Here is a 24,415-nt window from a genome sequence, read left to right on the forward strand (position 1 = left end):
AGAAATTGTGGAAACATTTGCTTTTTCCTTATGCAAATAAGAAAAGTATTTCTGATCTTTGAATATGGCATGAGTTGTTCCACTATCAATTACACAAATATCTTCATGATTGGTCTTTGATCCAAACATAATTTGAGGATTATCCATATTCTTCAAAATGACATAAACAAAATAAATATGATAGTAAACATTATTTTCAAAGCATAACTTTTATTTATGTACAACAATTACATAACCATACTATCTACTACAAACAACAAAAATTAAAATATTTACATTTCTACAGATTCACTACCGATCACATGACTTGTTTCTCCTTCTGGGAGTGCAAAATAATCAGCTACATCCAAATGCATGAAGTCTAAATTATCTTCAGAAATAAAATTTGCTTCAGCATTTTTCTCTGTCTTCTTCAGGGAGGCTTGATACAGCTCAACCAGGTGCTTTGGCGTACGACATGTACGTGACCAGTGCCATTTTCCTCCACATCTATAGCATGCATTTTCTGGCTTTGCTGCTTGCACCGCTTCATGCTTTTGTTCCTTCCTTTTCCACTGCTGGTGGTGAGGAGGGTTCTTTGGTGCATTGTTATTACCACGATTAGAGTTTCCTCCCCGACCACGGCCATGACCACGACTGGGGCCACGTCCTCTTCCACGCTTAGCTTGGTGGAAGTTCGTCTCATTCACTTCAGGGAATGGACAAGAACCAGTAGGTCGACTTTCATGGTTTTTCATTAATAGCTCATTATGTTGCTCGGCTACAAGAAGATGTGAGATAAGTTCAGAATACTTTTTGAATCCCATCTCTCGATATTGCTGCTGCAGGAGCATATTCGAGGCATGAAAAGTGGTGAAAGTTTTCTCCAACATATCATGATCAGTAATATTGTCACCACATAGTTTCAATTGGGAAATAATTCTGAACATAGCAGAATTATACTCACTGATAGATTTAAAATCTTGTAGCCTTAGATGAGTCCAATCATAACGTGCCTGTGGAAGAACGACCATCTTCAGGTGGTCATATCTATCTTTCAAATTATTCCACAGTATGACTGGATCTTTAACAGTAAGATATTCCATTTTCAGGCCCTCATCAAGGTGATGGCGTAGGAATATCATTGATTTGGCACGGTCTTGGTTTGATGCCTGATTTTTATCTTTGATGGTGTCTGCCAGACCCATCGCATCAAGATGAATTTCGGCATCAAGCACCCAAGACATGTAGCTTTTGCCCGATATATCCAGGGCTACAAACTCAAGTTTAGAAAGATTTGACATTATTTAGAAAAAGAAAGTTCGTACCTCTAATACTTTCAAAGTATTTTCTCGAGATGGCAGAGTCTCGTGCTGATAACGTGTTATAAAATAAAGACAGTAAAGTAAAGACAAGTATAGAGAGAAACTGATATATTATTCAAACTTCAAACTTATGTACATAATAAACTGAATTCTCCTCTATTTATAGAAGAAAGGAAGTTGTTGTGTAAGCTGCTACTGCAAGCTGCTGTGTAAACTGCTACTCTAAGTTGTTGTACCAGATATAGATAATCTTCTACCATGGGTAATATTTATCCATACCGGAATACCGAAAGGATAAGCTTCTTCAGGAGGCTTATTTCCAATAAAGTACTAAATAGATAAACATATTTACGGCGCAGTCTCATATGGATAAGCTTCTTCAGGCTTATTTACAACAGAGTACTAAATGAACATCCATAATATAATATATTTATAACACTTTACAATATATGCATTTAAAGAATTGTTCAAAAACTGGCCGTATTTGAAACTATCAATTGCAGATTTGCTCCAAAATGTCTATCCTTTAATATCCAAAATGTATTTTAACATCCATTTTATACTTTCAAAAGAGATGAAAAAAGGTGAAGTAACAGGGAATCCAAAATTTTTAGTGAATGCTAAGTATCACATCCAAACAAAAGGAAAGAAACGTTTAAACAACCTCTACCCTAAATCTGTAATAATGCTAAGCCGAGGGGTTCTACCTGTCACGGTTATGCAAGGATATAAGACATGCTTTACTAATCACCGAAGCAAAATACAAACTATACAATTAGGCCAAATAACCAAACCATATTACCGGTCACATATACTGGTAGTAAAACTACAAGATGAATGTTAAGTATAATAATTTCTATATTAGTCCAATCCAAATGGCATCTCACCACCATTTCTTCCAATTATCACATCAAAAAGCGGAGAGTCAGACACCAAGGCACGAAGTTGAATCCTTTTTCTACCTTCCAAGTCTATTTTGCCAGTCAATTTCCAGCACTTTCGCAATTAGCAGCAGAAGCAACAGCGGCCAGCTGCAGTAAGCAGCAATATGGCGGATGGAATCGCCGCAATTTGTTTTTCCAATGACGATGGTTTCATGATCACCTTGTCCGCACCTCGACAATTACACTGCGACCTCATGATCAGCTTGTCCGCACCTCGACAATTACACTGCTACCTACTAACTCCTATTAGCCCAAGTACTAACTCTACCCACTAAGCCTTAGGAGGATGAGAAGAAATCACCCATGCTTTTGTCTCTGTTGGTATTAACCCTGCTCTCCTATGATTTTCACAAACTTCATAGATCGCTAAGTCACACACTTGCATCCGATGGAATTGCCACACATTATAACCATGAGACAGGAGATCCTTGCGCATGTACATTGCAGAACTAGACGGATAAAACTCATGCACCATTCCGTCACTGACAACGAAAATTTTTCACTTCCCAGAATTCCATTGCACTGCTACCAACTAGTAGAGCTCTACTAACCCTTCCTGCTAATACCAATGTCAATGGAAACGGCTGCCCGTGACAACAATCGCTGCCAGTTCAACTTCATATAACCGTACAAAGTATATATGAGCATATTTGTTACATACATCACTATACAGAAGATGAAAGCCACAGCAAAGACAAACCCCATGTGCTCCGGAGAAAGGTATCCATTCCACTTGGCAAAAGAAATTACAAGATTCATTCGACCACAGCTTATAAGGAGGGTTCACAGAAGTATGTTGTAGCAGCCTTCAACTTGCCGTTTAAGAAGATATTCATCATTCCACTTGGCAAAAGAGATTATCAGATTCATCCGACCACAGCTTTCAGGAGGGTTTACAAAAGTATGCTGTAACAGCTTTCAACTTGCCATTTAAGTAATTCTTCTCCACCTAAGGTCACATGCATTCCCAGAATTAAAATATAGCGTGTCAATAAACTAAGTCAATTAAGAAACCAAACTACAAAGAACTCCCATACGTCCCCCCAGCCGCTGACAGAAGAAAAAAACAGAAGGAGAAAGGAATACTAGGGAGGATAAGTACAGCTGATACAGTGAATCACTTATTTCAAGTAAACCAAACAAAGAAATTAGTGGTTAGTCAATCAGTGAAGTCCATTCTCTTCACAACTTTACCACAAATTTTTGAATGGAAACATTTCTAGATAGAGAAAAGTGGAACACAATAAATCTGTAAACATTGACATAAGGCTGGCAAGTGAGCCGGTCCAGGCCCGAGACCGCTGGCCAAACGGGCCAGGACCGGTTTTAGTGGGCCTGGGCCGGTCTCGTGGGCCGGTCCTATGCTTTGGGCCCGACGGGACCGGGACCATTTAACCTGTCAGGAACCGGAACCGGACCGATCCCTTAGCGGGCCAAACGGTCCCAACGGTCAACTTATAAAAAAATTAAATTAAATTTAAAAAATAGCCGTTGGGCTGTCAAAAATAGCCGTTGGCTATTTATAAAATAGCCATTTAACCCCCCCCAACTTTGTTTTAACCCAAAACTTTCTATAATTACACTTTTTCCCTATTTTCAACTATAAATACCCCCTCATTCTTTCATTTTTTCCTTACAAAATCATCAATCTATCACAATCTCTCTCTAATTTTCTTCTATAATTGCTAGTATTGCTTACTTTATTGTTATAATTTGTGAAAAAATTGTAAAGTTGGTGAATTGAAGTCTTCAACGATAATCAATTTTCAACAAGTTGTTCGTCAATTCGGTAAACTCGTTCCAACTCTTAAGTTTTAATATTATAGTTTTGTTTGTTTTACTTATTTTCTATTACTTTATTAATTAAGATGGCTTCCTTAAAAAAACCTTTTGGTAAAAATATGAGAAAATCCAAAACTGACGAATCTAGTGCTCAATCTGTTCCTCCTCCATTGCCTCGGGCTCCCCGAACCAAACCCCATATCCGTCCTACACTTGCTATTCTTGATAGCGGTAATAGTTTATTACAATTTACCGAAAGTCAATTTTGCCATAATATTAGAGCTGGTGAATAATTAGACCATGAATTAATGAATGCTCTTTATTCTAATCCAACTATTGATGAAAATGATGACGAAGAAATAGATTTTGATGAGACTCAACCGGATGATGATACACCAACTACTTTTCCGCCACCACCGATGGAAATTCCTCCGGACCTTGATGGATTTATGAAGTTTGTAAGATATACCATATAACTTGTATGAACAAAAATTATTATGTAACTTGTATTTTGGCACATCTTGATTAGTTTCTTTTTCTTCTCAATGGTGGTATTAGCACCTTGTTTCTTTTTCTTCTCAATGGTGGTATTAGCACCTTGTTGTGCTCATTCCATAGGGGTGATGAAGACTAAGAAAGATATTGCCATGTTTTTTAATGCTATAATAAAATTACAAGGCATTGCTTTGAATATCTCTTTACAATATTTTTGTCGTTAGACTTTAAATTTGAATTAAAAAATATTTAAAAATTTAGGTCACAATTCTATAATAAAATTTGCAAGGCATTGCCTTAGATATTATTTTTAACATCCTTTTTGTCTCTAATTTCTATTTAATTTTTTAAAAAAAATCCATTGGGCCCACTTAGCCCATTTAGCCCGCGGGCCGGGACCGTTTAGCCCGGGACCAAACGGTCCCTACAAAAAGACCACTTAGCTCGGGACCGTTTGGCCCGTTTAATTTGGGACCGGCCCGGCCCACTTGCCACCCTTACATTGACATGAGTGAGGGTACTTCCTACAGAAAAGAATCGAATTAGCAAAAGCTAGGCATACCAGTTCCAGTTACTTATACACACACACACACACATAAACCCCATAAACTTATCCACGTAACATAGCAATAAATTGGAAAGCTTATTTAGTGTAAACAAAGTCTATCACTAGGTTGCTCAAAAAAGAAAAAAAAAAAGGGGGGGGGGGGGGGGGAGTCTGTGTGTGTGTGTGTGTTTTAATGGAAGGTGATTGCAGAGAAAGATAACACCATTAGTGCATGACCCTCATTAAGAATATCTGCAAAAAAACAGGAGAATGCTGGATGAATACCTCTAATAACCACGGTGGATTTACGGATAGTGAAAATTCTGCCAACTGATTGATATCAACATTTCTTGGAAGGAACATAACAACTTTGGAGGCAATTCCCCTGCCAATGCTGAAGAGAAAATTCCTGATAATAATACACAAAAGATGCATAATTTCAGAAGTACCGCTTAAGATAGATAACTGAGGATGCAAAGTCTCAAGGCATATCTAAATGGCATACCCATCATGCGGCCTAAGCATGGTTTTCATGTCAAATGTTCTTTCCTTCAAATAGTCTGGTCCCCCCCAAGGTGGTGACATGAAGACTACATCTGCCTGAAGTAAAGCAAAGACCGTTGTAAATCTTGAAACTAGGTAGAGGAGAAAAGAAGAGAGAAATAAGACAAACACTTAGAACAAGATTTGACAATCAAACATAGAAAATAACAAGAGAGCCATCAAAGCTGAATTACACTACAACACACAAAAAAATGTACAAACTAAATCTAACAGCACGGATTCGAGAAGAAAAAAAACGCCAGAGCTGAATTATGTCACAGGAAGAAAATAGTAGCATGAAGTGACAGACCACTCGAATTTCAAAGGCTAAGCAAAGAATTTTCTCACACTTCTCTTTCAAGGACCCACCCAAGCATCAGTAAGAAGAGTAATGGAGAACAGAAAAACTTGTTACCTTCAACTTTGGAGCCAAAACAAGAGAGTCGCCTCTAATGAAGTCTATTTGGTCACAGACTCCATAAATGGCAGCATTATACTGAGCAAAGTCAATTTTCTTTGGATCAATATCGATTGCAATGACATGTTTACTCCTGAAAATAGGTATCCACAAAATTAAGAATTGCTTGTATTTAAGTGTGTTGTCAGTGAAAGAAAGCATTCACATTCTTAGTCATGCTAGAATAGATAAGCAAAGGATTAAGCAAAGTGCTGCATAAATACTTTCCATAGATATATTTTTCTTCGCTGCATAAATACTTTCTATAGATAAATATTGTTTACTGATAAATAAAAACATTTTATATAGATATAGACCAAAAAGGATTCAGTTACTTCGACATGGAAATGTCCAATTGATAAAACTGAATTTTTACAAACAAATAAAGATGCATTTATCAGCTGGATTTTTCAAAGATTGACAAAGCCATCAAGAGGATATGGACAATGATCCCAGCAGCAATTTTTTGGTGTTTATGGAATGAAAGGAATGGCAGATGTTTTCACGGAATCTCAACTCCAACAAACTCTTTAAAAGCTATTTGTTTAGTTAGCTTAATTAGTTGGATATTTCACACTCCTGTTAATAGTGTGGATAATTTTTTGGACTTTGTTAGCTTCCTGATCTTAGCTTAGACATTGTAAAGGAGCTAACTTAGTGTCTTCTTTTGTCATCTTTTGTAAATCTGCATCTTCTTGATGTCTTATTAATGCAATTTCCTCCTTCATTAAAAAGTCTTAAAAGATAGTATACAAGTAACAAAGGAAGAAAATCTACCAGAAATAACGTTATCCTTTAAAGTAACAGTAGGAAAACTCGAAGCATAAGCTCCAATATGAGGCCCAATAATCTTTGAGAGTTGCAATTGCAATGGGATTGATATCTAATAGTTACATTCACAAGAACCTAAGGAACCTAATACAACAGATACCAAAAGCAGAAAGTGCAATGCAGCCGTACGAACCTCTTAGCAAACTGAATTGAATTTCCACCAACTCCAGTAAAGAGATCGACTATAGTACCAGAACCACAGCGAAGTGCATGATGCTTGGCTATGGCCTCCGGCGTAACTGAGAACCATCCTTCTTCGTCCATCTGTATTCCTTCATCATATTTGTTAAATAGTAGATACCTTTGGCACCAATATTTGCTCAAACTGGGAGATAGTTCTTCATTAATATCGCAGAATTGCAGCTCTATGGACCAGGAAGAGAAAAAGAAAAGAAAAGAATATACATTAAGCAAGGTAACTGGACCTTCATACATAGCTAGCGCCACTAATAGCTTTGACACATATAAGGAGGTTAGAGACGAAAATATTCGTAGAAACAGAGACGGAGGTGAGCCGCAGTATCCAATGCCGAAGTAGTTTACTCAATAAAGTGAGCAATGCCAAAAGACTCTCTTGTTCAAGTTTACCAAACCAAAGTAATTTGAACTCTAGCTACAAGCATAGCCATAGAAGAAAGAGATTCTGAACTCTGGCTACAAACTACTGAACTGTCAGCAGCAAATTTCAGGTACAGAAATTTTGAAGAGAAGTATATGCTACTTATCAAATTTCACATTCGTTGAGTTGAACCTGGCAAAACATAGCATTCTAGTTGAGAACACTGTTGGAAAGAAACACTTAAATCAGAGAAAACCATAGATAAAGTCCCAGTGGCTTTTAGAAGGTTCTCAACTGCACTCAGGCACAGTGTATCGCAAACAGGATTACTGTTCACCATGACCCATGGGCCATGGCACATAACTAACAAACCACGCTTACCAATAATTTATACTCCCTCCGTTTCAATTTGTTTGAACCTTTTTGGAGTACGAGGGTCAAATTGACTAATTTTTTGTGTAAATTAGGACATAGATTCTTTAAGTTTTTTGAAATAAAATTTATATATTTAGAAACTTCATAAAAAGTACTATAAGTCACAATAGTTAACAATTCAAAATATTTAAAAATCATTTGCTAAAAACATGGTCAAACAAAAGCTTCTTTGACTCCCCAAATAGTAAAAGGTTCATTCTTTTTGAAACGGATGGAGTATTCAATTACCCACTCATCATGCAGAGAACCAACACAGTTAATGTGATAAACATTAAAGCATATAAATGCAAGGAAAGATTTAAGCATAGTTCAAGGTCACAAACCTTGACTTTCTATTGATAACTTCCCTTTGAATTTTGTCTTCCTAACTCTCTTTTTCTGTTTGGTAGAGCTTAAACTACAAAAATTGTCAGCAAATTGCCCTGTCGCCTCTGAGTCATTGAGTTGTCTGTCCAACAATACCTCATCATCTCTAAATCTGTCTGCAATGTCAAGGTCAGACTGTATACTTGCAGAAGTTTGCAGATTATTAGATTCTTTTAAATCTGCATCCTCCAACTCCACCGTTTCAAGTGCTATCTCTGGTTGCTTGGTAGTAAAATTAGTAAATACTAGGTCGTCCATTCCTGGAGGTGGATCCCATGTACATTGCATGGTCATCACATTATAAAAGTAGTTTCTTTGGTAATCATTGTCCCAATACAACCTCCAATCATTAATCGTCTCTTCACAATTGTTACTAGTTGTATTACAATTATGTATCTCTTCACCAACATCACTGCAGAATTGCCCATCTTCTGTGTGATGCTCAGTCATTTGCATAGCAATAGATTCTACTTGCTCTCCATTTAAAGGATTTCCAATACAGCCATACTCCATCTGCTCCCCATTTAAAGGATTTCTCTCACAATGACCATTTAATCCCTCTCCACTGATCCATCCACTATCAACACTGCTATCGATTGGACAGCTTTCTGCTTTATTACCGCATTCCAAACTTGAGCCAACCATTACTACTACATCTTTTTCCAATTGAACTTTTTCACACGTAGAGACAGTATCCTTTGCATTATCCAGACTTAGATCCGATTGCCGATTGCAAACAGCGCATTCAAGGGACATGTGAGCACAACCAGCGCTCAATTTGTTCAAACTTTCTTCTCCACCATTAAGACAACTGACTAAACCATCCTCGGTATAGCAGGATGAGAATTCACATTGTCCAAGAATTGACATGGAGGAAGAAACCTTGTTTGAGTTGCCTTGCAGAGTACCATTAGACTCACATTCTTCCTTCTGCTCTTGTATTGAATTTAGCACTTCATCCTGAGTATTCTCACAGGACCAAAGACTCATCTTCTTTCCATTCTTTATTTTTCCCAGAACTGCTCGATTTCTCTTCTGGAAGAAGAGATGGAGAGACATACAAAAAGACATACAGGGAAGAAGTTATACCCCTTGAACGAGTACAAGATGCCAACATAATCTAGAAGATCAAATTTCTACAGGAATCTAGGACTTAATTAAACCGTTAAAACATATTATTCAATTATTTAATGAATACCTAAACAGAAACATGAAATGAAACAATGATTTCACTCACCATACCATGAGTGAATATCCTTAACAAATAGTGCTTGAATTCTTAACCTAGTTATCATCTAAGAACCTGATTCATGCATTATTTTCACTGCAGATTGAAACCTATAAAAAGAGTAGACTCTCATTTCTCCATTAAACAATATCATCGTAAAGCAGTTTCACTATCAGAAAAAACTGGAATGCTACTCAAATATAGAATCTTTAACTATCCTATGTTTATCAGAAGACAAAGAAACAGATATTATGCAGAGACTGGATATGAGTAAAGGTTTTTTTTCTGATGAAAGCATCAATTATTAAAAAATAAGTATTGTCTAGTGCGACAGAATTGTTTACAGGAATTATGGAAATGATGTAGAGGTCTACTACCTGGAGCTTATATATAAAGCAAACATGTGAAAATCAAACAAGTTAAAATAGAAAAGGAGTATGATACCTCCTTGTTAGTGTGGAATGTCATGGGGAGTCCCATTTCATTCATTTGTCTGATAAGCTCCAAGTCTTCCGGTAAAGACCCAAACTCTGCCAAGATAAAACAGAACAACTGTCTACTCTTAATTTTCCAATATCACTTGAAAATCCTTAATAACCAAAAAATCAAATGTAACAAGTAATCAGGCAATTAACTAATGAAACGAGGGAACCCAAAAAAACACTTACCATCTAATGGAGATGAATTATTTTTGTAGAAAACGGAATTCTGAACTGGTTTCTGCACAAAAATCAAAAAGCAATAAATAAATACATAAAGGGTATACTGAGATGCATAATCTGTAACGAAATGTTTAGTCCTGCTTTGGTTACTTATTTGCCTGGCAGAAATGCTCTATCTGCAGGCATGTACCATCATACTCAGGCTTCCAAACATACACCACCTCTTGTTCAAAACACCTTCTTGGATTTTTATAGTCCTTTTTTTTTAATGATTTCCCTCCCCTTTGATTCCCCATTTGTTGGAGCTATTGCTCCTTTGGTGACTCGAACCCACAACCCTTGTCAGATTTTTATAGTCTCAGGTAATGATTCAGTAACATCCATTTCCACCAATATACAAGCATAGGAAATACGATCAATTTTAGAGGTACAATCATCTGCATATAATGGAATTCTCAGCCCGCTGCATATCCTATTCAATGAATCCACACTCCAACAGTTCAAGGATAGATTAGGAAGCTTTACCCATAGTGGAATAAGTTTTCAGTATCTCATCATTGAAGTTGAATTCGGGGGACCAAACTTTAGTAATAACTGGCTTGTTGCTTATAGTGTGAGGCCCAAAATACAGCACTGCATCCCTATCTTCCATGCTATTAAACCGGATAGAAAAGTAGCCATCATCGTAATATAACACCTTTGGCTTCAAGATGAAATTCCATTGTGTGGCAATGAATCGCTTCAGTGAACGAACAGTTGGTGTATCCCCAACCACATCAAGGATAACTGCTTGCTTCCATTTCTCAGCCTCCTTCTCCACTTCACTTTGTGATAATTCGACAATTTACTCGCCATTCCGAATTGTAGGGGCTACATAATGCAACTTCATTCCTCTCGATGCTAATCGGTTTCCCTGAACTAAATTTGCCCACGTGTAAGTTCCATTATAAGTTTCATTCCTCTGGGCACTTACTGGCTGCATAAGCTGGTTTTCAACAACCCTAATTTCGAGATTTGTCTTTGCATTGTTAGAATCTAGCTTAATACGGCCTTCCTTCAGCTATATTAGCAACACGTGGTGGAGTATTAAGCTCGTTTCTCCGATTTGGTATGGGAGCTTCATTGGTGTTCCTCCTCGGCGCGCATGTTAGAAAGGGCAAACTATCGTGCGCCTAAAGAGAGATAGTTCGGTACTTCTCAATATTTGTTTCGATATTAACGCGGGATTTTACTTTTCTTTATTCACATAGCCAGTAGAAAAATTAAAAAAACTTACCGCAGATTCCAGACAAATCTGCGCTTCTTGCATTTGCCATGACGAATAATCTCTGTAAAAATCAAACAAATCACTTGCCCTAACAGCTAATTATAGAAACTCAAAATAAAAAAGAGGGGGAAAAGAGTGCTCACGAAAGATAAACTTCGGTAAGTTTGAAGAGAGCGCCGAGAGCTGCAATTGCTAAACCTTCTTCTGCCTCTTCTTCTTTAAGCGTGACGCTTTCCATTTGTTTCTGACAAAAAATCTCTACTTACTGTGCAAGTCAGTTTAGTCAATTGAAAGATACTGAGGAAAGCTTATAGTATTACTTTGCCACCGTTAATGACCGAAAGAAGATCAACGGGTTCGGGTCTTTTTTGAGTTGAAACGCTGCTCTTTTTCAGGGAAAGCTTCAACGTAAGACTATCTTCAAGGCCAAACGTTGAATTTGCAGGAAAACAACTTGACCCATTTGGACAAAAAGGATTTTTCGAAAATAAAAATTGAAATTCTTTTTCTTTTTGAACGTTGAATATGTGTTTGGCTAGTCAATTGAAATTTTTGCTAAATAATTTTCCAAAATTTTCAAAGAAACCCAATTGATCTTAAAAATAACTTCACGTTTAACCAACAAAAAGAATTACACAAACAAACTTAGAAAAAATTTGAGCTATTATCACTTATAGTCATCCGGTAAAAATTAATGACAAATAAATAGCCACAAAATAAACCATACAATTAATAGCCCAAAACCAATTGGAAGGGCTAACAACTGAAACAATAAAAACCAGCAGCCGCCAAATTGTTTTGTAATTTGAACTCTCTTTTGCATTTGGGAGCCTTAGTTTTTGATTCAATTCCTTTTACATCCAAAAAAAAGTTCCTTTTAGGGTTTAGGATTTTTTATTTTTTTTTTATGACACACGAAAATTTTATTTTTTTATTTTTATTTCAAACACTTTCACCTCCTTTTTATGTTTAGAATTTTTTTTTTTTGGGATAAAGTTTGAGCACTTTCACCTCTGCAACCACCAAACTTCTTCCTATTACATATAAATTATAATCTTTTTTATATCTTACTAAGAACCTAAATTTTTTATTAATCTAATCTAAAAAAAATATGATATTGCATAAGCAAAAATACTCATGATATAAGAAAGGGAAAAAAAAGGTCATGTATATGTTGTACACACTTTACACTAGTATAAAGTGTATATACACTTTTTATACATCGTAAAATAATATATACACTTCTTATGTATTGTAGAATAATATATACACTTTTTATATATCTTTGAACAATATATATATATATATATATATATATATATATATATATATATATATATATATATATATATATATATATATATATATATATATATATACTTTTTTTATAAGAAATATATATACTTTGGATACACTAAAATGCTTAGGATACACTAAAGATACATTAGGATTTAGGGGTAAACTGAAAAATATGGGATACACTTTATATACAAAATTTATACAATGTAATAGTGTATATACAATTTCATCTCTTTTTTTTCTCACCAAAGAAATTCTCGTAGTTGAAATTGTATAATCAGTGTATATATATTATATAATTAGTGTACACTGTATAAAAACTCAAAGTGTATATAGATACATAGATATTACATAAAAGATACACTACATATACATTTATTGTACATGAGATATACTAATTATACATCTCATATTCAAAAATCAGGCAACAACAACCACCTCCACAAATACACTTCACCTTTTACTTCTTCCTACGAAATACACATAAATTCATCTAAGGGCGGCAAGTGGTCCGGTCCGGGCTCGGGACCGGTCCGGGACCGCGGGTCAAGTGGGCTAAGTGGGCTAAGTGGGCCGGGACCAGTAGGACCGCTAGAGGTGGGCTTGGGCCGGTCTCGTGGGCCGGTTCTTACCTTTGAACCGTTAGGACCGGGACCGTTTGCCCACCAAGGGACCGGGACCGGACCGGTCCCTTGGCGGGCCTAACGGACCTAGCGGTAATTTTTTTTTTTAAAAAGTAGTCATTTGTCTATTTAAAAAAATAGCCGTTAGGCTTTAAAAAAAAGTTGTTGGCTATTTAGAAAATAGCCATTTAACCCTCTCCCCCCAATTTTGTTTTAACCCCAAACTTTTTATAATTATACTTTTTCCCTATTTTCAACTATAAATTATCCCCCACCCCCTCCCATTTTTTTATTTTTCTTACAAAATCAATATCAATTTATCATAATCTCTCTCTAATTTTCTTCTATACTTGCTACTATTGCTTACTTTATTCCAAAAAATAGTAAAAAAATATTGAGATTGTTACAATTTGTGAAAATATTGTGAAGTTGGTGAATTGAAGTCTTCAACATTAATCAATTTTCAATAAGTTGTTCGTCAATTCGGTAAACTCGTTCCAACTCTTAGGTCTTAATATTATAGTTTTTGTTTGTTTTATTTATTTGCTATTACTTGATTAATTAAGTGTCTTCCTTAAAAAATATTTCTGGTAAAAATAAGAATAAGGAAAATTCCAAGAGTGGCGAATCTAGTGGTACTGCTATTCCCCCTCCCCCCCCCCCCCCGCTCCCGGCTCCCCGAATCAAAACCCATATCCGTCCTACACCTCCTATTCTTGATACCGATAATAGTTTATTACAATTTATCGATAGTCAATTTTGCCATAATATTGCACCCGGTGAACAATTAGACCATGAAATAATGAATGACCTTTATTCTAATAATTATAATACTATTGATGAAAATGATGATGAAGAAATTGATCTTGATGAAACTCAACCGGATGATGATACACCCACTAGTCCTGCTCCTGATGTTAACCCAACTAGTGATAACGCTGTTTTGTTAAATCCTTATATGAAATTAGGATGCCCTCAATTTTGGAATGAAATTGTTTATAATGGTTTAGCATTTGAAGACGAAGCTTACGAAGAAATGCTAGCTGAAGCTGCGGAGGATGCCGCTTCGCCCGACAATGGAAGCGGCGATGACCAAGCTACTTTTTCGCCACCACCAACGAAAATACCTCCGGACCTTGAAGAATTTATGAAGTTTGTAAGAGATACCATGTAACTTGTATGATCAAAAATTAGTATTTATTATGTAACTTGTATTTTGACACATCTTGATTAGTTTCTTTTTCTTCTCAATGGTGGTATTAGCACCTTGTTGTGCTCATTCCATAGGGGGAGGAAGACTAAGAAGTATATTGTCATATTTTTTTAATGCTATAATAAAATTATAAGGCATTACTTTGAATATCTCTTTACAATATTTTTGTCTTTAAATTTGAATTAAAAAATTTAGGTCACAATTCTATAATAAATTTATAAGGCATTGCCTTAAATATTTTTTTTAACATCTTTTTGCCTCTAATTTCTATTTAATATTTTTTAAAAAATTAATTTTTAGTCATTGGGCCCACTTAGCCCGCGGACCTGGCCCGTTTAGCCCGAGACCATGAGTTCGTCGGTCCGGTCCTGGGCTGGTTCCTACAAAAAGACCGCTAAGCCCGGGACCTCTAAACCCGTTTATTTAAGGACCGGCCCGGGACTGGGACCGCGGCCTACGAGACCGGCTCACTTGGCCCATTTAGGGCCCGGACCGGCCCACATGCCACCCCTAAATTCATCCTAAAGAATCATGAAGCCCAACCTTCAAAACGGCTCGCAAAACACCAATAACCCACCAACACCATTTATATTGAATAAACAGTGTATATAAATTGTATAATAGTATATATATACACCTGTTATACAACATATATACATTAGTAAGGTCGCTGCAAAAAAGTTGGAGCGGAAAGAAAAGCGAAAGGGAAGGTCACCAGAGTCTTTATCTGATCACAGCCATGGCCGATAGATATCACTAGCCAAGTATTTTCTATTCCTTACAGATCCGGAAGATAATAAAATTATCATCGGTTAGAGGTAGTGGTTGAGATGTTTTAGGCAAAGAAAAATTATTTCTATAAATTTCCTATTCGCAAGGGATGGTCGTTGGTCGATTTGATTTTAGAGTTGAGATTTGAGTGTGTTTTGAGAGGGAGATGAGGATTTACTTATGAAAATATGGTAAATCGGTGATAGTGAGATCAGTGGTGGAGATAAACTGGAGCGGTGGTGTGAGGAAGGCGGTGGAGATAAGCTGGATTGGTGGTGATTATATCGATGATGGAAGTGAGAGGAGAATAACAAACAACTGGAGGAGTAGGAAATAAGAATGAATTGTGAAGAGAAGTGCATTAGGAATTGTGGCTACAACTTGCAAAAGAATTGGGCCTAAAGGTCATTTCGGGTCAAAGATAAAAATATGGGCTATTAAAATATTTGGGCGGCCATACAGCGTCATTTACTCAAAAAATTTTTTATGTAAATTTAGATACCTGTTACCCAACTATTTGTAGTAGGGTGGCAATTTGAATCCAAACCCATTTGATCTGCCTAACTCGTTCAAGCTTGGGCTAGTCTTTGACCCACCGATTTGTTGAATTCAGCTCATCTTTACCCAATCTATCTAAAACTGAACAAAATTTTAGCCCAAATTGATCCATGAGTAACTTTGCTAAAATATTTTAACATATTTTTTTTTGTTTGATATGTTATATATAACCGTAATAAAAGAAAAAAAATCTTATTTGAAAATTAAATAATTCATAAGAAAACACATTAATTATAGTTTGATAAGAGTTGGGCGAATTGGGCTATGACCCAAATTTTAGCTCATCTTGACCCAGCCCATCTCAGCCCAATTTGGACGGGTCATTGATCCGCTTATTTATTGACTCGACCCGTTTTGACCCGCCCAAATTCAACTCAGTTATAGCAGTGTTCAACTAATTTCAGTTAGCCACAAAATCTTATTTATTTTGTAAATAATTCCTACCCCTATATATAGCAGTGTTTCTTTCTTTTAATGTATACATAAAAATTGGTGTAATTGAGAATGAAAAGAGTGCCGTGAGGAGGAAATGAGTTTAGAAAAGACTGCCGTGAGGAGCTAAATGAGTTTTAACTTTTAAGTATCCCAACCTGTTCCCTACAAAAAGAGGATAGAGTTTTTACTTGTTGTATGAAAGAGTTCTTGTAGTGAAAGTTTGGATGCAATAATTAGTCTGATTTAGTTGAGCCAACAATATTGTCCGTCTGAAGAAGACAAAACAATTTGGAATATTAGTGCATGACATTCATCCATGTACAATAACAACAACAACAAGATCCAGTGTAATTCCACAAGAGAATTTGGCATGGCATGATAATTAGGTCCAACAATTGATATAAAAAAGTCAACGTTTTAGAATTTGGCATACGGTAGCCTAAAGTTATTCTCTCTCTTCTAATGGTTCAACCACCATCCTAAAAAAATAAGTCCCATCAAAATTATTTTTCTTAAAAATAGCAAAAACTATTTAAAACCCTCTCTCTCTTCTCTCGCGGCAACCATCGTCTTAGAAATTAGGTTTCATTTTCTTCATTAGTATCCGAAAAAACTCCCAAATATTTTTTAATTATTTTTCTAGTTTTTTTTATCTGTATATCCTAATATATATAACATAACAATAATTATATTATTTGTATATCACAATGTATAGCATAATATTAATGTGTATATCAAAAAAGTATATTTAAATTTATTTTCTTTCTTTGTATAACACATTTCAGATTGAAAACTCAAGTTTAAGTGGGAGGGAAAGTGAGAGGGAAGCAGTGAACAAGATGAGAAGTGAGCGGCGAAGGAGGGGGGGTGGGGTGGGGTGGGGGAGCAGACGGTTTGGGGCCAATTATTTGAGAGAGAATATATAAGAGAATAGTTTTTTTAGGATTTGGTTATATAATGCCAATTGTTTGGTGCTGTCTTTGCTAAACCTAATATAAGGCTAAATAATTGTCAATTCCTGTTATGTGTTGTCACCCGGTGCCATTTTATCATTTCACAAGTGGGGTATGTGGAGGGTAGTATGTACGCAGACCTTACCCCTATCTTCAAGAAGGCGGAAAGACTATTTCTGAAAGACCCTCGGGTTAGGAAAGATAAAATGAAGGGCAGTAGCAATCACACCAATTATAAAACCGAAGCAAAAATACAAAGATACAAAACTAAAACTAAGTATTGTAATCACAACATACATCCATATAAAAGTTATATAAATTTTAGGTATTCTTATCTGTAAGATTTTTCATTATTTACTCTTAAAATTGATCGCGTCTCCTTACTAAGATGCATAAACGACATTTAAGCAAAGTTGAAAATGACATGTCCAAATTTCATGATATAATAATAATAATAATAATAATAATAATAACAGTAGGAGTAGCTAATAATAATTAAGGTGTAATATTTGTTTATGGTGCTTTTGGACGTTCGACAACAAATTGTCCTAAGATGCTAATGAATTAGCACTTGAATTAACTCTCATTCCAAAGTAATATCCAAACTATTTGCAACTTGCCATTTGTAGGTGGTGCTATGTCGTTATCCAATTTCTTTCACTCCTATAAATCTGAAGACTACTAGTCAAGATGGTCTGGTCCCATGAAAAGAGCATTAACCAACTTTTTAACCTATAATTGCTGTTTTGCGAAGTCTATCATTAAATAAGTGATATCTTTTAGTTTAGCGTAGCCAACAATTTTATTAAGGATATTCAAACTTTAAAATAGTAAATTATTATTCTTTAAATGAATGGATGCAACGAAAGTTTTACATCAAACTACATGATATTTAGCTGGAGTAGAGATGATATAGTAGTTAACCGAAAACTAGTGTATACTCTTGTTTTTTGGATATATTTTTTCTCTTTTTCCTTCAAATTACAAACCAAATTTTTTGTTATGTATCATGTAGGTTGTAAATGATGATACTTGAGATAGGAGGGAGGTTCTCAATAATAAACAAAGAACAATAAAGATAATCTATAATAATCGAATTAAAGATGAGCACAAATTCCCTCCTGCTAAATAGTTTCGGTGTTCAAGTAGGAACAAGTAATAATCCCCCCAAAAATTAAATCATTAGTTTTATGTCTTCAATTTAATGCTATATCCTAGCAATGGGCGAGTTGTAGAAAAAGAATTTTAATAATTCGTATTCTGACTTTTGAGCACATAAACAAAGTGACTTTTGTTTTTGAGTTTATTAATTGATCTATAACCAAAATAAATAGGGAAATTTTCATAATTACTTATGGATTTATAAAAAAATTCATAACCTACAACTAATAATAGAATAACATATTGTACAACAAATGTATAAAAATATACTCTATAAGTACGCTAGATTTCCTATTAAAGGGGAGTGACATATCCCATAATTAGCCCCTAAAAATTCTCCAATTTCTAATTATTGATGACAACTATAACAATGTAACACCCAGAAAATTTCGAAGTACTTTAGCGCTATTAAGAAAGTTGATGTGCGCTAATTATATTATTTTCTGTGCAGACAAGGACTATTATATGAATGATATCAATTGATCATGATAATATATGTATGAGGTGCATTAATAATGGTTTATGGTCTAAGAAGATCCCCAAGGCTAAGTCAAGTTAAAAATTTTATGATGGGATAAAGTTTCAAGTGAGTTCGCATAAGACCTAACTTCAAACGAGCATAACTCTCTTGATATGAAGATTTATATGATTTATTACCTATCAAAAGAAAGGTCTATGTGTCTAGTTTCTAAGCTTCAAACCGTTTGTCATTTGGACATTCCTACAAGAAGTTATGACCAAATTACCAAAGGCTAGCAGAATGCGATTCTGCGACCATTATGCGATCACAGAAGTGGTTATGCGACCGCAAAATGGTCGCAAACCTGGCCAGCGCAGCCCAGTTTTGGGCATCGATTTTGCGATGCATTGTGTGACCCGCATACCCATTCACCCATTCTGCGGTCCATTATGCGACTGCAAACCTGATTTCAGAGGGTTAATTTTTTTATTTTCATAACCCGACCCCAATTTGATTAATAGCCTTTAGGGCTTATTTTGGGGTGTTTTTCTGAGCATTTTAGAGAGAGGTAAGAGCATTTTAGAGAGAGAAGGAGAGAACCTAACATTCTAATCATCCAATCTTGCACCAATCTTCAAGAATCAAGGAATCTAATCACAAGACCTTCATCTAAGAGGTAAGATTCAAACCCCTAGTCTTCAATTTCAAGTTTGGGGTAAAAGATGGGTGATTGGGAGTATGATTCTTGGGTGTAAGAGTATTATTTATACATGTTTGTACTAATAAGGTTTGTGGAAAGATTGTTGAGCTCAAATGAGTAAAGATTGGATTGTGGAGGGAAGAAAATCTTATAGAAGAACCTTGTAGTTAAATTTGCACACCTAGTGTTTGATAAAATGCTCAAATGAGCTGAGACCATGAATATCTTCCTAATTGTGGTTCAATTTTGTTATGTCTCAAAATAGATTGGGATTGCTAGAATTTTCGCAACATTGTAGTAATTTAAGGAAAGCTCAAAGCAAGGTATGTTGGCTAAACTACTCTCTTAGAATTGAATTCCATGATATTCCCATAAGGTTTAAGTATGGATGTTCCCAATAAATTCGATTGTCCCGAATAAGCAAAATGTCAAGAATTATGTATTCAAAACGTGTTTCGAATGTTCCTATCACATTATGTTATCTTTTGGAAATGTGTTCAAGAATGATATGTGTATTAAAATACTATGTCTTTGAGTTGTGTTTCAAATGAAGGTTATGATGCCAAATTGTGTGAGAAAATACAATATGCTTAAGACTCTTAATTGCTCAAATATGTACCTAAAGTCTTGATTGGAAATATCTTATTGTTGATAATCTATAAAGATAGTTGGAAGTGAAATAAGTGAATTGGGGATATAAAGTGTGGCCAACGTGCCAGGAGTGAAAGTTATAATTATGGCTAATGGTGCCTATGAAATGAAATGATGTGAGAAAAGTTATGAAATGAGCTTTGATTCAACTATTCCAAATTGACTTTGAAAATAGAATTGCCTAAGAGCTTATGAACTCAAGTGACGCCCACATGTGGCTATTTTAACTAATGCTATGCTTTGTAAATAGTTTCAATGTGTTTTGTGTTCTTACATATTCGTGAGTGAAAATTGTGTATTGCCCTTTTTGGGGAAAAGTATTTCAAGAATAAATGGTGTGTTACTTATTGATGATTTTAACTTGCGCATCAATTGCCAATTATTTTACTCCATTCTCGGAAAGAAATCTATTGTGCTTAAATTGTTTATTTCTAATGAACTTAAAGTTGTGATTTTCAGAATATTATATATGTTGATATTTATGATGATGATACATGAGAGGGAAGAAATAAAAGTGTGAAATATCAAATATGGCCACCGTGCCTTGAATAAAGAATCTTGTGAATGGACAAAAGAGCCAAGAGAATATTGTTGTTATTATTGGTTGAAAATACTAGTGGAGATTCATACAATGCGAAAGATGATGAGGTAAATACATTTGTACCTATATTACCTTTGTGTGCAAAAACAATAATAATATTTTTTGGGAGCATCGATAGTCACCAAGGAAGGGTAGGTTGAAATAACCTAACCTCGAAACTACACGTGCCGGTGTAGGAGTGGATTGTGATTATTCCCCTTATTTGGGATGAGATTGATGTGATAAAAAATATTTCCCTTATCTGGGATGAGATTGATGTGATAAAATTATTCCCCTTAATTGGGATGAAATGATTGATAGAAATGGATGATGTCTCGGAGGAGATGACCTAGCTGATCGGGGCGTGATCGGACACCATACCGCACACATGGTGGTGATTGAGCTGGAAATTATAATTGAAATTGTGATTTTGGTTGATGTCCTCAAATAAGACAGCTTAGCCGATCGGGTCGTGATCGGACTCTGTGCTAGATTCACTGTGGTATATTTGCACAGAGATTGTGATTGAGATTGTAATTGTGGTTGATGTCTTCAAATAAGATGGCCTAGTCGATCGACTCGTGATCGAACTCCGTGCTAAAAGTACGGTGGTATTGGTATTGAGAGTGATTGTAGTTGATGTCTCTAATGAGATGGCCTAGCCGATCGGGTCGTGATCGGACTCCGTGCTAAAAGTATGGTGGTATTGGTATTGTGAACATTGGTATTGTGAACGGTGATATTGTGAACAATGATATATCGGTGCTAAAGATCTCCCATCCAAATATAATATTATCATCATAATTTGATTATCACTTCGCAGTGTTATCTTCATATTTTGGAAATTATTATGTTTTAACTTGGCATTTGAATATCATTGATTGTGACTTGTTATTTCTATGGATTTCCCTTTCTTACATTGGTATTCTATTTTGAAAGAGGACATTTAGCTTTACATACTAGTACTATTCTATATGTACTAACGTCCTTTTTGTCGGGGGCGTTGCATCTTCAATGGATGCAGGTGATTCATCAGCGGTGTAGCTTTGGTCCTTGTTAGTAGTTACTCCCTATTCAACAGGTTTTGGTGAGCCCTACTCTATTCCGGGCCCGATGTCACTTGATGTTACACTTTGTGTCTTGGGGTATAGCTGGGGCCTTGTTCCCGGCAATTCCATACTATTCTTCCATCATATTTAAAGGCTCCGTAGACAGGTTGTGTGTGGTGTATGATGTTGGTAATTGAACTAGAAATGTTGCTATTTGACAAACATATTTTTCGTTATATCTATAAACTTGTAATACTTTGGAAATTATGAACGAAGTTGCTAATGGAATGAATGGAAGTTGCTAATAAAATATTTTCAGTGTTTGATTAATGGAGTGCATCTCTTCTTTATTAATGGATGAGTTTGGGTAGAAGGAAATCTAATAGGCTTGCTCGGTCGGGTTCACTCGGTTGAGCACCGGTCGCGCTTCCCGAGTTTGGGGCATGACAAACTTGGTATTAAAGCCTAAGGTTTTAAAGTGTCCTAGGATATCTCGGAGCCGTGTCTAGTAGAGTCCTTATCGGTGTGTTGTCGACCACATATATAATGAGGAGGATACTTGGACATTTAGGAAATTCACACTTCTTTGATACTCGAGATCGTGCGATAGAACTCAAGATAGGAAGCTAATTTCCTCGTCATGTCTCATTTTTCATATGAGTAAACCACTGGTTCGAGGCAACGAGAAGGAAATGAGAGAACCAGTTGCTAAGGGAAGTGTACTTGTCCCTATTAATGTTATCGTGCCACCGGATCATGTGGTAAGAGCACCTAAGAAATGAAAGAGGGTTGTTTGTACCAATAAGTCAGAATGTTTGATTTGTAAGAAACGCCACTTGGGGACGTGTTGAATGACTCTTGAAATACGTTATGGTTGTGGAGTTGAGGGGCATCAAGTAAGGCACTGCCCTATCAATCTAAAGTTACCAAGTAAGTTACTCCTTGCTATATCGTTATGAACACCACATAATTTTTACTTATTGTATATGTGCACCCATATTGAAGAGCTCACATAAACATGGTTTGAACAAGATGTTGAATCACAAAACAGTGCATGTACTTACTCTTTGAACGAGATGCGTTATTCATGAATCCACTCTATCACAAATTCTCTTATTTACAACCTCTTGTGGAATTGAGCTATATAATTATGTCCTTGAATTGAGTTATAACTCTAGGAGTAATACTTCCCACTTGATTTCCTAAATTCTCAACAAGAGACCATACCTGATGAATTTCTTACATAACATTTTGATAACATCTGCTCACTTGTGCCTATGCACGCACTACCATAATATTTACCTATGTGGTATCAAATCTAATGTAAAGCAACCTAGTGTTGAGGTCCTTCTTGAGCCACTCTTTTTCTCTCCGGTGTATGTTGCTCCTATGGTTTGAATAATCACTTTGTTCCTTTGTGTATATTATCATGAATCCTTTTCACCGTCTAGTAACATGAGAGCATATTGGTTTGAAATAAAATTTCGTTGTATCTCTAGTTCTCTTATATAGAATCAATTATCAGGAAGGGTTAAGTTGTCAGAATGATAATAATCTCACAAATGTTCAACTTCTTTTTCATCCTCACGGGTTTGTGGCATAGATTTCTTGTGTCAAATACAATTAAGAGCGTAATGCAACTTTGTGTATCTTGAAACCCATATCACATTCAGGATGCTAGAATATTCTCATTTCTAGTTAAATTGATTTTCCCTACATTCCAAGAGGCGACTGGTGTCACATAAGTGCTATTTCTCTTTGAGGCTTACTATTGCCAAACAAGGCACGTATGGAATGAAACAATTATTGTTGTCCTCTTCATGGCTCATAGCCTTCCAAGAATAACTGACGCTAATGTCTTTATCCTCCCGACCATGTCTCCCATATGTCACATGTCTAAAATGACTCATTTATTTAATTCTCAGAATCATGAATATGATCCCCACATTATCAATGCCTACTAGGAAACTCTATACCTCATATGTCGAATCAATGATGTCATCATAATGATTAACCATGTCAGCACTATTGGTAGTAAGCTTCATGTCTCTTAAGATATAACCTCCTGAAATGTCGTGCTCGGCACATTGATGGATTCTTCAATAATTCCACCCCAATCTCGAACCTCGTTGTTCCTATTTTTAGTAAACCTATGGGGGTTAAAGGTTCAAACATGTCAAAGAAGAAGCATCATTCCGTGATCAAATATATTGGATAGAAACTTTTATGGTCATATTCAAGCTAGCACATCTTAGACTAATTGTTAGAGATCGCCAAAGGTTTAGTTTGGGTGTTCGGCGTAGAGATTTAGAGTTGAAGAAAGTGAACGGGTTATTCTCAATATATTTTCCATGAGGATGCTATGTGAATTGTTAATAAAGGTAAAGTATGTGTAGTCACATTAGGACTTATGAAATCTTAAAGGAAATAGGCCAAACTATGAGTATGATGTTTCCCTATTATTGTTCTCCATGTACCCGGTGTTTCATATGTCTATGTCTAAGAAGGTGAAGTTAATGGATAATTGGATTATTTTCACGAC

At 35.7% G+C, this 24,415-nt stretch overlaps 1 protein-coding gene across 4 annotated transcripts; it reads right to left on the reverse strand.

Annotated features, from left to right (window-relative positions):
- Positions 1 to 2,020: 2,020 nt before the first annotated feature.
- On the reverse strand, positions 2,021 to 11,851 carry LOC104092635 (uncharacterized). 4 transcript variants are annotated; one of them, XR_685477.4, is made up of 11 exons: positions 11,564 to 11,848; positions 11,430 to 11,481; positions 10,160 to 10,211; positions 9,936 to 10,021; positions 8,221 to 9,298; positions 7,037 to 7,268; positions 6,031 to 6,166; positions 5,578 to 5,672; positions 5,358 to 5,481; positions 2,462 to 3,197; positions 2,021 to 2,419 (listed from the first exon to the last, which is right to left on the reverse strand). XR_685477.4 is itself a non-coding variant. In XM_070191472.1 (10 exons), the coding sequence occupies exons 1-10, from the start codon at positions 11,656 to 11,658 to the stop codon at positions 3,132 to 3,134; spliced, it is 2,016 nt and encodes a 671-aa protein (XP_070047573.1). In that variant the 5' UTR covers positions 11,659 to 11,848; the 3' UTR covers positions 2,021 to 3,131. The 4 variants fall into 4 exon arrangements, 2 of the variants coding, with proteins under 2 accessions (XP_070047573.1, XP_009596577.1); XM_070191472.1 differs by having other exon boundaries at positions 2,021 to 3,197; XM_009598282.4 differs by lacking the exons at positions 11,430 to 11,481; positions 11,564 to 11,848 and adding an exon at positions 10,679 to 11,195 and having other exon boundaries at positions 2,021 to 3,197.
- Positions 11,852 to 24,415: the final 12,564 nt, after the last annotated feature.

Source organism: Nicotiana tomentosiformis, chromosome 12 (genome assembly GCF_000390325.3).
Source record: "Nicotiana tomentosiformis chromosome 12, ASM39032v3, whole genome shotgun sequence".
Classification (NCBI taxonomy): domain Eukaryota; kingdom Viridiplantae; phylum Streptophyta; class Magnoliopsida; order Solanales; family Solanaceae; genus Nicotiana; species Nicotiana tomentosiformis.

What these genes read in the sequence shown, in the direction of transcription:
- LOC104092635 (XM_070191472.1), bottom strand. Translation starts at nt 11,658, where the DNA reads ATGGAAAGCGTCACGCTTAAAGAAGAAGAGGCAGAAGAAGGTTTAGCA. An exon ending in TTTTGGCTCCAAAGTTGAAG is followed by an intron (nt 5,673 to 6,030) that starts GTAACAAGTTTT and finishes GCTTTACTTCAG; the next exon opens with GCAGATGTAGTCTTCATGTC. An exon ending in ATCCACCGTGGTTATTAGAG is followed by an intron (nt 3,198 to 5,357) that starts GTATTCATCCAG and finishes ATGTGACCTTAG; the next exon opens with GTGGAGAAGAATTACTTAAA.